The sequence below is a fragment of the Carassius gibelio genome, chromosome B3 (assembly GCF_023724105.1).
Source record: "Carassius gibelio isolate Cgi1373 ecotype wild population from Czech Republic chromosome B3, carGib1.2-hapl.c, whole genome shotgun sequence".
Taxonomy (NCBI): domain Eukaryota; kingdom Metazoa; phylum Chordata; class Actinopteri; order Cypriniformes; family Cyprinidae; genus Carassius; species Carassius gibelio.
The window spans coordinates 48818777-48831965 of NC_068398.1; the positions used below are offsets into that span (position 1 = coordinate 48818777).

Genomic DNA, 13189 nt, shown 5'->3' on the forward strand with positions numbered 1-13189 from the left:
AGGAAGAGCTACCATTGGAATAACCGCAGCTGCCGGAGCACACAGACACCGCTGCGTGTGCCACACACCCACGTACAGAAGAAACAAACACATTTTTAATTTGCTGAAGAGTTGAATGTAATTGGAAATTTAGCCTTTATATATTTTTGTAGCATTGATCACTGGATGTAATTCTTCTCTTTCAATGTCATGGGGCGACCCTAAACACTGACACCCAAAGGACGTTCTCAGAGGCCATTTCAAAGATGTCCTGGGGACATTTTTGTGTTAACTGAGAAAGCATATGCAGTACTTGCGGTGTCAAAAGAAAGCTGCAGAGCCATCAGTTAAAAAAAAACTAAAACAAAGCTAGAACGCAGTAACTTCACTTACTGCAGTTAGCCTTGATATTAGTTTGGATTTTGTATTTACCACAATTTTGAAACTTTTGTTTCAAAACAAGTATAAAAGTACACTTTGTCACTAGACAGAAATTTTGTCCCAAAGCACTTTTTAGGATGTAACTCAGTTTGTTCAAATGTGTACTTACTGCACTTTTCCTTTGGACAATAGTGCGACAACGGACCCAGAAGCAAAAAATAATGTGGCAACTAATCAACTTAGTGGGTCAAGCAAAACTTGCCATTCCCTGCTTAGTTAGTTGATAAGGGACGAATTGTGGTAATTGGTGATTTTCTTAAAATTTCAGCAAATGTTACACTGACGACATCTGATGACGACATGACGAGTTATGATAACCAATGTGTCTCCTTTTATTCGTAATGATGAAATCGAGAAAGCTTTGACGAGATAGTAAATTGTCTACTGAGATTAAGATGATCCCATTGGGGTGTAAAAACACTGCTCTATAACATATTATGTCTTTTAGATGACAGGTTGGATATTTCTTTCAGAGTTTTGCATTACGGGGAAGCATATGTTATCTACATAAACACTAGCAGCGTGAAATATTATAATATAAGTCAGGCATAAAAGGCATCCATGTCTATTTAAGGCTCAGGTTAGTGGAAGTTAGGCCTAGTACTTCTGCTGTGGGTGAGAGTAGTTTAATATAATTATTATTATAATAATTATAATTATAATATTTTTTATATTTTAAAAGAGTTTTAATTAAAAGATATTTGGAGAAGAAGAACAGTACATCTGGCTTAAAGTATCTAATAACAGGGTTAGTGGAGCTAGATTAGATAGATTTTATATAGGTAAAGAATTGAATAATACAGTTATGGATGGATGGCTCTGTGTGTACATACATTATATATATATATATATATATATATATATATATATATATATATATACATTATTTATAAACACATACAGTGTGCAGTAACACAGATTACGCAAAGCACTCTTTAACCTTTCTACAAGATGAAAAATAAAAACAGTGTTAACAACAAATATAATAAACCTAACAGGGTGATGTCGGTTTATACACTGTCCCATTGAGTGCCATCTTTGTGGATTAAAGTAAATGGTAACTGAAGTTAGTGAGTCTAGTCTAAAGTAAAAATCTGATACCAATGTTATAAAATGTAGAGACGATGCTCTCGTTGCCATTTCCTGAGGAAATAGTGGTTTGCACAATCCACGTCCAGCTCTATTGACATGTTTGGGCAGATAATACTCAGAAATCTGATATGAAGAAACTTCTGCCTTTGTGAAACACAATATGAAACACATATAAGAAAATGTCAAACAACATAATTATTAACATAAGTATTTGTTTTATATTTGATTAACCAATGAAATTAGATCAGTTATAGTTTCTGTCGTCAACGAAATTTACCAGAACCAGTCAAAATAGCCTGGATATAAAGACTTATTATAGGTGTACCGTAGTGATTTAGGACAAGCCAAAAACACGGTTTGGAAAATGGATTCATGGTGTACTCGGTTATTATATAAAACTTGTGAAGATATTGAAGAAAACATCTGGCAACCTGGTTCTTTTATTTCCGCATTCCTACTCCACCCATAAGAAGAAAAAAAACTTACATCCTACTTCACACTTACAACAAGGATACTTGACATAGGGGTAAATATAACAGCTTTCACACTTTTAACTTTTATTTATTTTAATATTTAACTTTATTGATTAGGAAAGGGTAAGAAATGGGGCTGATTTTAAAAGGGTACTGTAAAATAAATTTAATGGTAACTAAAGTTAGTGAATCTAGTCTTAAGAAAAATTTGATACCAATGATCTAAAATGTAAAGACAATGCTGTGTCAAAGAGATGTGGAGGCAGTCTCGTTGCCATTTCTGCTGCTTATGGCCATTTTCTGAGGAAATAGGGGTTTGCATGTGTCAGAAAGTTTTTCTCAAGATGCTTTATTTTTACAACGAACGTTCAGCTCTATTGTCATGTTTGGGCAGATAATACTCAGAAATATGACTTTGTGAATCACAATATGAAACATAAGAAAATGTCAAACAACATAATTATTAACATAAGTATTTGTTTTATATTTGATTAACCAATGAAAATAGATTAGTTACAAAGAACTTTTCAGTGAACTTTGCTGTTTTACTAAATATTAATTTTTTTAAATATTTTAGTGTCAGCACCGCCTGCTTTTGTACAGCTTCAAGAATTCAGACAGACTCAAACTTGTATCTGAACATTTATTTTTGCCTCAGGGTAATAGCAGAAAACAGTTGATAATTTCTCTGAACTCAGAAAAAGTGTACAAGCTTGTAATATACTTTGACTTTTTTTAACAATAAATACAGCTGTGTTAGAATTTTGCAGTTCTGTACCCAAATAGTACAAATGTGCACAACACAGACATACACGCATCCTGCTCATATCAGAAACTGCAGTCTGTAACTTTTGGCACTCTAAAAACAGAACTGCGTGCATCTAGCGGAAGAACATTGTAGCAAGAGCTACTTCTCTCTGTTTATGTCAATGGCGAATCACGCAGATACTGGGCTATTCTGTAGTGGTTCCACCAGTACCAGTCTAAATAGCACGGATATATACACTTATTATAGGTGTACCTTATTTACATTCAATAATCACTCCGCTCTTCTCACAAACCCTGCCACCGAGGGGCCGCAGCCTACAGTTTGGGAAGCACTGGTCAACACACTGAATTACATGCATTTTACAGCAAAGGAAATGGTAAGAAATAGGGCTGATTTAAAAAGGTTTCTGAAGGACTGTAAATTTACCATTTGTTGCACAACATCTACTACATCACAAAGCCACATTTTAATGTCCCACACTAGACATATTTTATATAATATTTATTGACTAAACTATGTAAAGCTTGCTTGTTTTGGCTTAACTATTAGTTTGATCGGTCTACAGTGACCATAATGGATTGAATTGCTAATAAAACTAACTTTAACTAATTCATTATCATTTACCTATATGTTTACAGTAGGGTAATATTAACTAGGTGTGTGCACGGATAGTCGAACATTCAAATATTCTTTCTGCTCTAAATATTCGATAAATAAAAATGATATTTGAATTTCGCAAAAAAAACTCCGCTACTAAATTTATTTCAAAATGGCAATCCATATACAGCTACGATCAGCTGTTCCTTCATCTTAGCTGAGCTTTCAACGTTGTTACGGGAAAGGATGAAGCTGAATGTTTAGTTCTTGTCACATGACCCGCGGTGCACTTGCGGCTCTCTGAAAAGTTTAGATGTTTTTAACTCGATGCGGAGCGGATGCGTCTGGAAAAAACGGGCGCGGCGCACCGCGTGCGCATCACGACCACGTCACTTCCATTATGAGAGCGCATACCGTGCACCTACATTGGAAATAAACGCGATATGTGAACGGCCCATAAGAACTGCGGTCTTCTACAGTACTTCAAATATGCAGTGGGGAATCACAGAAAGTGACCGAATTCAAGAACATTGTTGCGGCGTCTCTCAAGCAACGAATAAACACCGCTAACTTGGAGAATGCAGTGAAAACTCCTCTTCTCGCATCCGCTCTAGAGCCTCGGCACAAACATCTCAGGTTTCTCGATGAAAACATGCGAGAAGTAAGAAAAAAACTTTTTTGAACATTATCAGAACATTTTCCTTGATGTGAGTGCGTCACCAACGATAAAGAGGATGCAATGCCCACTCGTCGGAAAAGGCTTGAGCCAGTTCTTCAGCGATGATTACAGAGAGTCCAGCCGAGACGAGTGGGAACAGTTCTTGCTGGAGCCATGTATTCGACCAGATGAGGATCCCATTCAGTGGTGAAACGAAAACACGAAGCGCTTCACAAAACTTATTCGCTTAGCACACCGTTATTGTGAGTCCCGCCAACTTCTGTGCCGTCAGAGCGTGTTTTCTCCGTGTCCGGCCTTATTCTTAACAGACTAAGGAGCCGACTTTCCCCCGATCATGTTAACATGCCCGTGTTTCTTAACAAGAACATGCTAAACAATAGAAAAAAAAAAGCAAAAAAGATTTGCGGACAGTTTAAAAGTTTAAAAGTTAAGTGTAGGCTATGATCTACAATAGCCTAATTGCTGCAGGCTGCTTTACGTTTTTTCTGTTCAATTTTTCTCTTTCAATTTGTTTTGCTTTTAATCTGTACTTTTGTTTGTTTGCATGCATTGTTTAAGGTTTTCAGCTACAAAACACGATGTGTAATGTTCAAGCTTATTGTGTGTAAGCTTGTTCAAAATGACGAAAAAAATAGATGTTGCTGAAAAATATCTCATTAAACTTAATTTAAATAAACAAATATTCGAATATTTGTTTTTTTGTGAGCTCAAATTTTCGAATGTGATATTTGCAGAAAACGCCCATCCCTAATATTAACAGAAATTATTTTCCTTCTTCAGTATATTTCCTCTACACATCAAGTCCTTCAACTGCAATAATAATACAGGGGTAAATGAGCTTCATGTAGTTTTTTTCTTGTAATGAGACAACACTTAAAGAGTTAAAACAAAGTCTATAACAAGATGGGAATGACATACAAGTTGAAATGTTAGACAGAATTTAAATTCACATTTACAGGATGTGCTTATTATCCATGTATATTACCTGACATCTTTTTCACTTTTTCTTTTAGTCTTATGAAATAGTTCTGTACTTTTTAAATTTCCTTTATTTATTTCAGGTGGAACTGAAATGTTACAAAACCCATAAACCCAAGACATATAAATTCTGTTCCTTGATTCTGTAAGTATTTATTTTTTATTATTAGCTTGTTTTTAATAAAAATATGTTCCTGATTTGTGTTATGCAACACACTGTGTTTTAATGCCATGTTTGAATTTCTTCTCATAAGCTTGTAATCAGAAGAGTGTCTGGTTCCATTATGAGCACCTCAAGACTTTCTGAGGTACGTAGCACCAGCAGGGTCAAAACTTTGCATCGTCTTACTACTCTTTTAAACAATTGAGATCCAGGAATCATCAATACAACATAACTTTAGGTGCTGATTTTCTTCTAGAAAAATGAAGGCAAGACAGCTTCTGAACGTCCAGTAGACATCAGTGACTGGAACAGAGACCATGTGAGACGATGGTTGCTCGAGATACAAATGGATGAAGGACATGCAGACATTTTGTACAATCAGGGACTGAATGGGGCTGGTCTTCTCCACTTGAAGGAGGCTAATCGTTTAATGCAAAACCTACCATCAAATGCAAAAGAACTGATTTTTCAAAACATAGACCTTTTGAAAGACAAGACTGAAAAGTTGAATGACATGGTGGCTCAGTTGTGTAGCTTAAAGCCTTACCCTTTCAATAGATATGATGCTTCTTACAGGTACACAGAAAACTGCATTCTAGATGTAACTGAAACTGGTCCTAAAGACCTCATACACCCGTGCCATGAATTCAAAGGGTTCACAGACACACCAGGGGAGCACAGAATGGAGAAATACACCTTTGAAGTCATTCGTTTCGCAGCAGCTTGTATGAATAGTCGCTCAAATGGCACCATTCATTTCGGAGTGGCAGATGCCCCACATGGACGAATTCTGGGTGTTAGCATCCCGAAAACAGATGATTTTGGTGTACAGCAGAAACATGCAATTGAAAGACATTTCAAAGAAAAGAATGTTCAAATAGCTGAAGGAGCCAAGGATGTTCACATTGCAGAGAGTGAACAAAATGTTCAAATGGCAAAAAGGTGTATCAAACCCCCTCGCTTTGTTGAAGTTCTCAAAGCTGACATGACTTTCTCAGGAAAATATGTTATTGAGGTAGACATTGAGCCATCCTCCATTGTCTGTCAAGACTTCTATTTTAAGACTTTTGATGTGGTCATAAATGAAGATGCTAAAAATAAGAAAGGTGGCGAGTCTTTTTTTATAAGAGACGGCAATAGCAGCAAGCTGGTGGAGTATGACAAATATATTAAGAGCAATGCACAGTTGTTCGAGGAGAGGAAGAATGCTGAAGAAAAGCATCGCTCTGTTGTCAAAATCCATGCACATGGCTCTGCCTTGAGTGAGATGATAACGGGAGGGACACATTCTATGAACAGCCCACGTTTTACGTCGTACATTGTGGTGGCTAACAAGTCTCATCCTGTTCAGCATGAAAACCTGGATTTCCTTCTTGGTATGAATCTAATGGCCGTTTTGGATTTTGATCCACAATCTGCTGAGAATGGCTTGAACAAGCTTCTCAAAGAGAAAAGAATGTTCAATGAACATTTACCCGTTCAGTATAAAGATACGGGTGCAGTTGTAGACATCGCAAGCAGCTTAGAGTTGACTAAAATCACAAGCTGGGTTTTCTGTAACGGAGGCATTAATGGGGAAACTCCCTCAGACGCGGATAAATGGGAAAAAGAGAAAAGTTCCTCTGTGCGTGATGTAGTTTCTTTCCTGTGCCGAAACATCCTGCCTCGCAAGAAAATTCTTGTCATATTCTTGTTGTTTAGTCAGGTGAGCGAAGCCAGCGACCCCTTGTTTCAGACCTTCGAAATGTTTCAGAAGGAGCTTATGGGACAAAACCAAATCTTATGCATCAGTGACAATGAAACATCGTACACCTACTGGAATGATCTCATCAAGCAGCAACATAAATGTGACATTTCAAAACGCATTTATGAGCTAAGTTTGGCTGAAATCAATGGTACCATCCTCAGTCTGTGGTCAGATATGCGCAAACTAATACGGTTTCAGCCTAGTTGTGGTGGCAGTAAGGTTGCGCTATTCAAGAAAACCGAGGAATTCTTACATATGCTCAGTATTCTTTGTGTGAACCAATGTGATGGAGGACATCATGACAAACAGCTTCACGAGGAGAACTTTGATAAAGGAGGGAAGGCGTCCTGGTGGAACTTCTACTACTCAGAACAGCCTGGGTCAGCGTCAGTCGTCAAACGTGACAAGTTAGACTACATTGTAAACACTATAATTCCAAACATGTTGAATCAGAAGAGAGCTTGTGTGTTTTTCAACATCTTCCACGCTCAAGGCTGGGGTGGCACTACATTAGCCATGCATGTTCTATGGACACTCAAGGAGAAATTCCGCTGTGCAGTGCTGAAAGACACAACAGATGATTATACTGCTGCAGCCAAACAGGTAGTGCAGCTACTAACATACAAGACAAAAGAGCAACCTACACGACTTCCTGTTTTGGTCATGACTGATCACTTCCAAGACATTCTCAATGTACTAACACTCCAACAACAAATTGAGGAGGAATGTTTGGACCAGCACATTTTTTCAAAATCTCCACAAGTCATCATTGTCAACTGCATGAGAGTTGATTCATGTGAACCAACTGAAGGAACTGCTGATGCAGTTTACATTCCACAGTATTTGTCTGAGAACGAACTGAAACTATTTGGGGAAAAGATGGAGGAGTTTAAGAAGACCAACAGAAACACTGAAACATTTTACGTGTCCATGATTGTGAACAACTTTTCATCTGACTATATTCAGCGTGTTGTGAAAAATATCCTGAAGGACTTCAACTTTCAACATAAGAATGCTCAACTTTTTGCTGTTCTTGTCCTCTTGCATATCTACTCCAAGAACGCTTTGCTGTCAGTCTCTACATGTGAAGAGTTTCTTGGTCTGCAAACAGAAGCTGAATTGCTCAGGGTTGAAGATGCATTTGAGAAGTTTTCTTCTCTTTTGAAAAGATGCACAGTTTTTTCCAAAGTGACTTTTGAAGGGATGCAGGTGATACACTCAATAATAGCTCAACGTTGTTTGGAAGAGCTTTCTGCTTGTCATGGAGTGACAAAAGCACAAATTGCTAACCTTCTGCTCACAACTGCCTTATTTTATGAGAACACTCTGGAAAAACTAAAATTCCTGCAGGATGTTCAAGACATGTTGCTGAAGAGTTCACCCAAGAATGAATATTCACGTCTTGTCCAAGATATAAAGAAGGAGACTCCAGGGATGGAAGAGATTGTTTTACTCAATGCAGCAAAGTGCCTCAAGAGTTAAGCCATGCACAGGCCACAAATATAGGCCCTAGCCCGGCCCTGGCCCAAGATGTTCAGGCCCTAGCCCTTCAGCTTATCATAATTACCCACCCGAGCCCGTTGTTTTTACCCCCTTCTTCCAAAATAGCTTACTACTGTTTCAGCTATTAAAATAGTTCAGTTTTGTATGTTTTTTGTTTTTTTTATTAACCTAATTTAGAAAAAAGTTTGTTGTATTTTTTTGGGTTCGTTAAATGTAAGTTGTTTTTTAAAGTAACGACCAAAGGCTAGCCTATGTTTAATCAATTTAGCCTTCTCAAATCTTCACGTCTGACCTAAAATAAAACCTATAGATATAAAACAGTGCAAGCATATCGTAATGTTGGTTTAAATGTTTAACCTATATAAATGTACGCTATTAGACGCATATCTAATGTTTGTGTGGAGAGCTAAATCGCTTTCAGGATGCGACGACGCGATCACTGGCATTGGAAACTACTTTAAATATGCCATAATTTTTGTAGGTAATAGTAATATATATCACTTGCAACTGTAAAGGGTGTACTTTTATTTTTGTGCACACAATATCAACAAAAAATTTTGCTTTTATGAAATAAAGGATACAGGATGGCTTTCTGCAATTTTGGCCAGGAGCGCTTAACAATGATGAAACGAAACTCAGCCAATACTTGCCTCACGGATTTGCTAAATATATCTATAGAAAGCTTTAAATTGCTACTTTAATTCAAATATCTCTTTAAATGATAATGGTAATTACTTTTGCTGGGGCTTTGCGTCTTGATTTAGCCTATTGTGTGTGTTTTTTTGCACTGCACATGGCCAATTGACTCACTTTTCACAAAGCATTGGGAACTTTTATTAACTCCCTATACTCCAACTTCTCCCTGATGCTCTGAATGTTCAACTGTCACCTGTATGCTAATTCGTTCGTATATCCATTGCGTAGTTGATGTATAATATTTATAATATATTCAATATAACAATATTTCATACAGTAGTGTGCCTTGCACGTAAATGGGACCAATAAAAGGAGTGAAGCTAAATGAGTCTGACCCGAGCCTGATCTGTAAAAAAATAAAATAAAATAAATATTGCCTGAGGCTGGCTCGAAGACCTCTACTCAGAGAAGAAGTGATATTCTAGCTCCTTGCTAGGTGCTATTGCATCAAAAAACAGGAAAAAGACAACAATGATCCCATCAAGCCAGATAGTCTTACATTGGCTGGCCATCTTGGTGAACTTAAAACCAGTATTAATTTTGGCAGGCATTTTTTATTTAGTCTTAGTCTTAGTTTTGAGATGAAAATGATTAATAGTCTTAGTCACATTTTAATCATTCAAATCTTTTATAGTTTTAGTCGACAAAAAGTCATTGCATTTTTGTCAACTTTTACTTATAACTTTTAAGTTAATAGTTTTAGCCAAACTGTTTTAAATGTAGTTTTCAAATTAGAATAATCATTAATTATTTTCTCTTTAAACCATATCAATCTGAGAACTGAGGAAGTAGAGCGTGCGTGCGCAAGAGAGAGCGCTTCTATCAGTGTGATTTCCTTTACTAACTTTAAGTTAATCAACAACGAATCGTGACTCCCGGGAAAAACGGGACATCTGGCTACCTTACCCCTACCACTTTGGGTGCTGAAGCCATTGTTTCGAATCGCTAGTACGCTTTTTAATTAGTCTATCCATCCACCGGGGCTGCCAAACTGAGAATAGATATGCAAACGGCCCTTATCAGATCGCAATCCAATGATAGGGACGCACATTTTGAAAGAAAATAGCCTATAGGATGCATTTCGAATGTTCAATAGTCCTCAAATAACATTATAGTCCAGTCTCGTCTAGTTAACGAAAACGTGGCATAAATTGTCATAATTTCGTCATCAGATATTATTTTTAGCTTGTCAACGTCTCGTCTTAGTCACATAAAAAATGTTCGTTAATGGATATTTTTAGTCGTCGTCTTCGTTAACGAAATTAACACTGGTTAAAACTGCAGATACAGTTATAAAAATACTGCCAAAAATACAATTTAAGGCTGTTTACTAACAGCTATTATAAATATATTGCAGATACATAAGGCCATTCTTATGGGGTCAAAAATTACCATTAAGGATTTGTTAAGAGAACCCTGAACTCAAGAAATATTGTGATGTATTGCAGATACATGAGTGCATTCTTCAACTAAAAGACAAAATGAAGCAGTCAACTTATATATATATTTTTTCTGCTGACAAAGACAACCAAAACAACCTGACAAAGTGCAAGGCTCCCAGTTACTTTCAGCAATATACTGGACAAGAATAAGGACCTGTTTTCAGTCCAATTTTCAGAAATTATAAACATATTTTTCTTACTATACATTTTACATAGAGCTAAATGCATTCTATATACATTGATATATTCATGGAAATTTAAATTTTTTTATATATTCTTTATATTTGAATTACTTTTATTGTTAAGAAGGAAGTTTCCATAGTGATTTTACAAAGGGGTTTACATGTATTTTTAATTTTGGTTGGTGAAGGAAATAACTGTTTTCTACAGTTTATAAATATATTTTTATAAACTATATAAGTTTTTCTACAGATTATAAATATATTTTTTCCTTATTTTACATTTGTCAGTTGATAATTATTGTTATTGCTGTGTAACCATATTTCTTCATTTATGGTCTTCAAGGCCACAAGTAACTGTTAAGAAGTAGTAATTTTCCCTTTGCCTTGCTTATGATTATCACACTTTTTTAATATATTTCTGTTAAGACAAATGTTAATAAACATAGATTTGATCACTTCCTTTCCCGGCTCCTGCATTCCTCCTGTTGTGTCTGGTATATAATTGCTTTTTAGAATTATTTCAAAACAATAAATACAAAAAAAAACATGCCTTACAGCCAGTGGTAAGTAAAAAAAAAAAAAAAAAAAAAACTAGATTAGTGCTGTCAATCGATAAAAAAAAAATAACTAATTAATCGCACATTTTTTTTAAATTAATCGCGATTAATCGCAATTAAAAGACTGAAACTTTTTGGATATGTAAAAGTAAAATGTAAATAATTAATGTAAACTCAAGACAAAGAAACTATTTAAATAGTTAAACTATTCAAAATATGATTGTTTATTGGACTTTTTGTTTAACTTGTAACACAGATTTTCTCATGTAAACAACATACCTGCAATAAACCATCAATATCCTCCAAATTAACTGTTGGCTTGAAAGCCATATTTATTACAGAAATAAAAACACAGTCATGTAAGTACCATTTGAATTTCAAAACGATCAATGCCAATAAAAAACAAAAATGATTTCCATGTTGAATTCTAAGTGGACTGCAAAAAAATTCCAAAGTATAGTCATTGCCAGTGCTTTAAGTGGGCCGGTATGCACCAGTACTCAGTACCGCCACTTCCAAATATAGCTCTTGAGCGTACCGCCACCTCTCCGTGCGCCCAGAACGTGCTTGTAGCGTACCGGTACGCTCATTTGGACATCTGTTTTAATAGACGTTTTAATCTTTTACCTGCACTGCCGATTTTCAGAGCGCCCTTCACAATGCAAGCTTCCTAATTCATCCCACCCAGAGCAGAAACTACATTACCCATTCACCCTTAAGTTATACAAGTGAATAGCGCATGTGTCGCTTTTCCCACTGTTAAGTGTCAACAACTCAACGTGGCCGGAGAAGGTGTGTGAAACTCGTTGTGAGTTATACTAAAGCAAAATCTTGAGTATTTATTGTCTGATAAACATTAAAAACTGTCTGCGGAGGTTGAGTCGTCCTGCAGCCCCCGCTGGCTGTTCATTGGCTGCAGCATCTTTTTTCTAAGTTCTAAAAAAATACCGTAGACGGCAAGGCACAAATTTAGATATTCATTTATCTAATTAATCTATAGCCTATGCACAAAGACAATATGATCTTTTTGTCCCCTTTTTGTTTTAAAGCTTGATGAAGAGAGAGAGCGCAAGTTGCTGCAGCTGCGAGGAGGACAGTGATGCACGCGCACAGGGGTGATTGACAGTTCGCGGCACTGTGTACAAAAAATACTCCGCTACACAATTATTTCGTTATTTTCGTTTAAGCTTATTAACGTTAGCGTTACAGAAAGATCTGATTTACGCACTGTTACAGTCATTGTTTTTTTTGTTTTTTTTTAAACAATGACATTCGAGTTCATGATTTTAATGTTGCTGTTTCTTGTGGCAGACTGAATGAAGAGTAATGTTTCTTGTGGCAGACTGAAGAGTAATCCGGCAGAGTTTTATACTGAAACTTTCCGTCTAAAAGTCCTTCCTTGGTCTTATCCATATTTCTTTGCACGTTGAACACACATAGGCCACAACTGGAAATAAAAAAAAAACTGCAACTGCGTTAATTGCGTTATTTTTTTTAACGCGTTAAATATTTCAAATTAATCGAGTGCGTTAACGCGCTAATTTTGACAGCACTAGTCTTAATACAGATATTGTCTGTATTTGCATTTCCTTGTCCTATGTCACAAAGTCCAAAGTCATACACTCAACACTATTTACCTTATTTAAAAAAGCACTATATTAGTTTTAGCAAATAGTATGCTTAGAGAACTCATTAACTATGGTTCCTCATTTACAGTATATAGCTCAGATAGCTGTATGTGTATTGGATTGATGTACTTGTGAAATCACCTCATAAGGTTCATTTTTTTCACCCCAAAAATGAACATTTTCTCATCTTCTATTCACTCACATGTACACCGCTGTCATTTTTTATGTTTTTTAATGTTTTTTTGTTTGTTTGTTTTTTAATT

The 13189-nt window shown here is 36.1% G+C and overlaps 1 protein-coding gene across 2 annotated transcripts; it reads left to right on the forward strand.

Annotated features, from left to right (window-relative positions):
- The first annotated feature begins 1968 nt into the window (after window positions 1-1968).
- On the forward strand, window positions 1969-11332 carry LOC127952407 (sterile alpha motif domain-containing protein 9). Of its 2 annotated transcripts, none has more exons than XM_052550820.1 (4): window positions 1969-2038; window positions 5092-5153; window positions 5263-5316; window positions 5428-11332. In XM_052550820.1, exons 3-4 carry the CDS (start codon window positions 5293-5295, stop codon window positions 8398-8400), a joined length of 2997 nt encoding a protein of 998 aa, XP_052406780.1. In that variant the 5' UTR covers window positions 1969-2038; window positions 5092-5153; window positions 5263-5292; the 3' UTR covers window positions 8401-11332. The 2 variants fall into 2 exon arrangements, with proteins under 2 accessions (XP_052406780.1, XP_052406782.1); XM_052550822.1 differs by lacking the exon at window positions 1969-2038 and adding an exon at window positions 2814-3130.
- Window positions 11333-13189: the final 1857 nt, after the last annotated feature.

What these genes read in the sequence shown, in the direction of transcription:
- LOC127952407 (XM_052550820.1), top strand. Translation starts at nt 5,293, where the DNA reads ATGAGCACCTCAAGACTTTCTGAG. An exon ending in GCACCTCAAGACTTTCTGAG is followed by an intron (nt 5,317 to 5,427) that starts GTACGTAGCACC and finishes ATTTTCTTCTAG; the next exon opens with AAAAATGAAGGCAAGACAGC.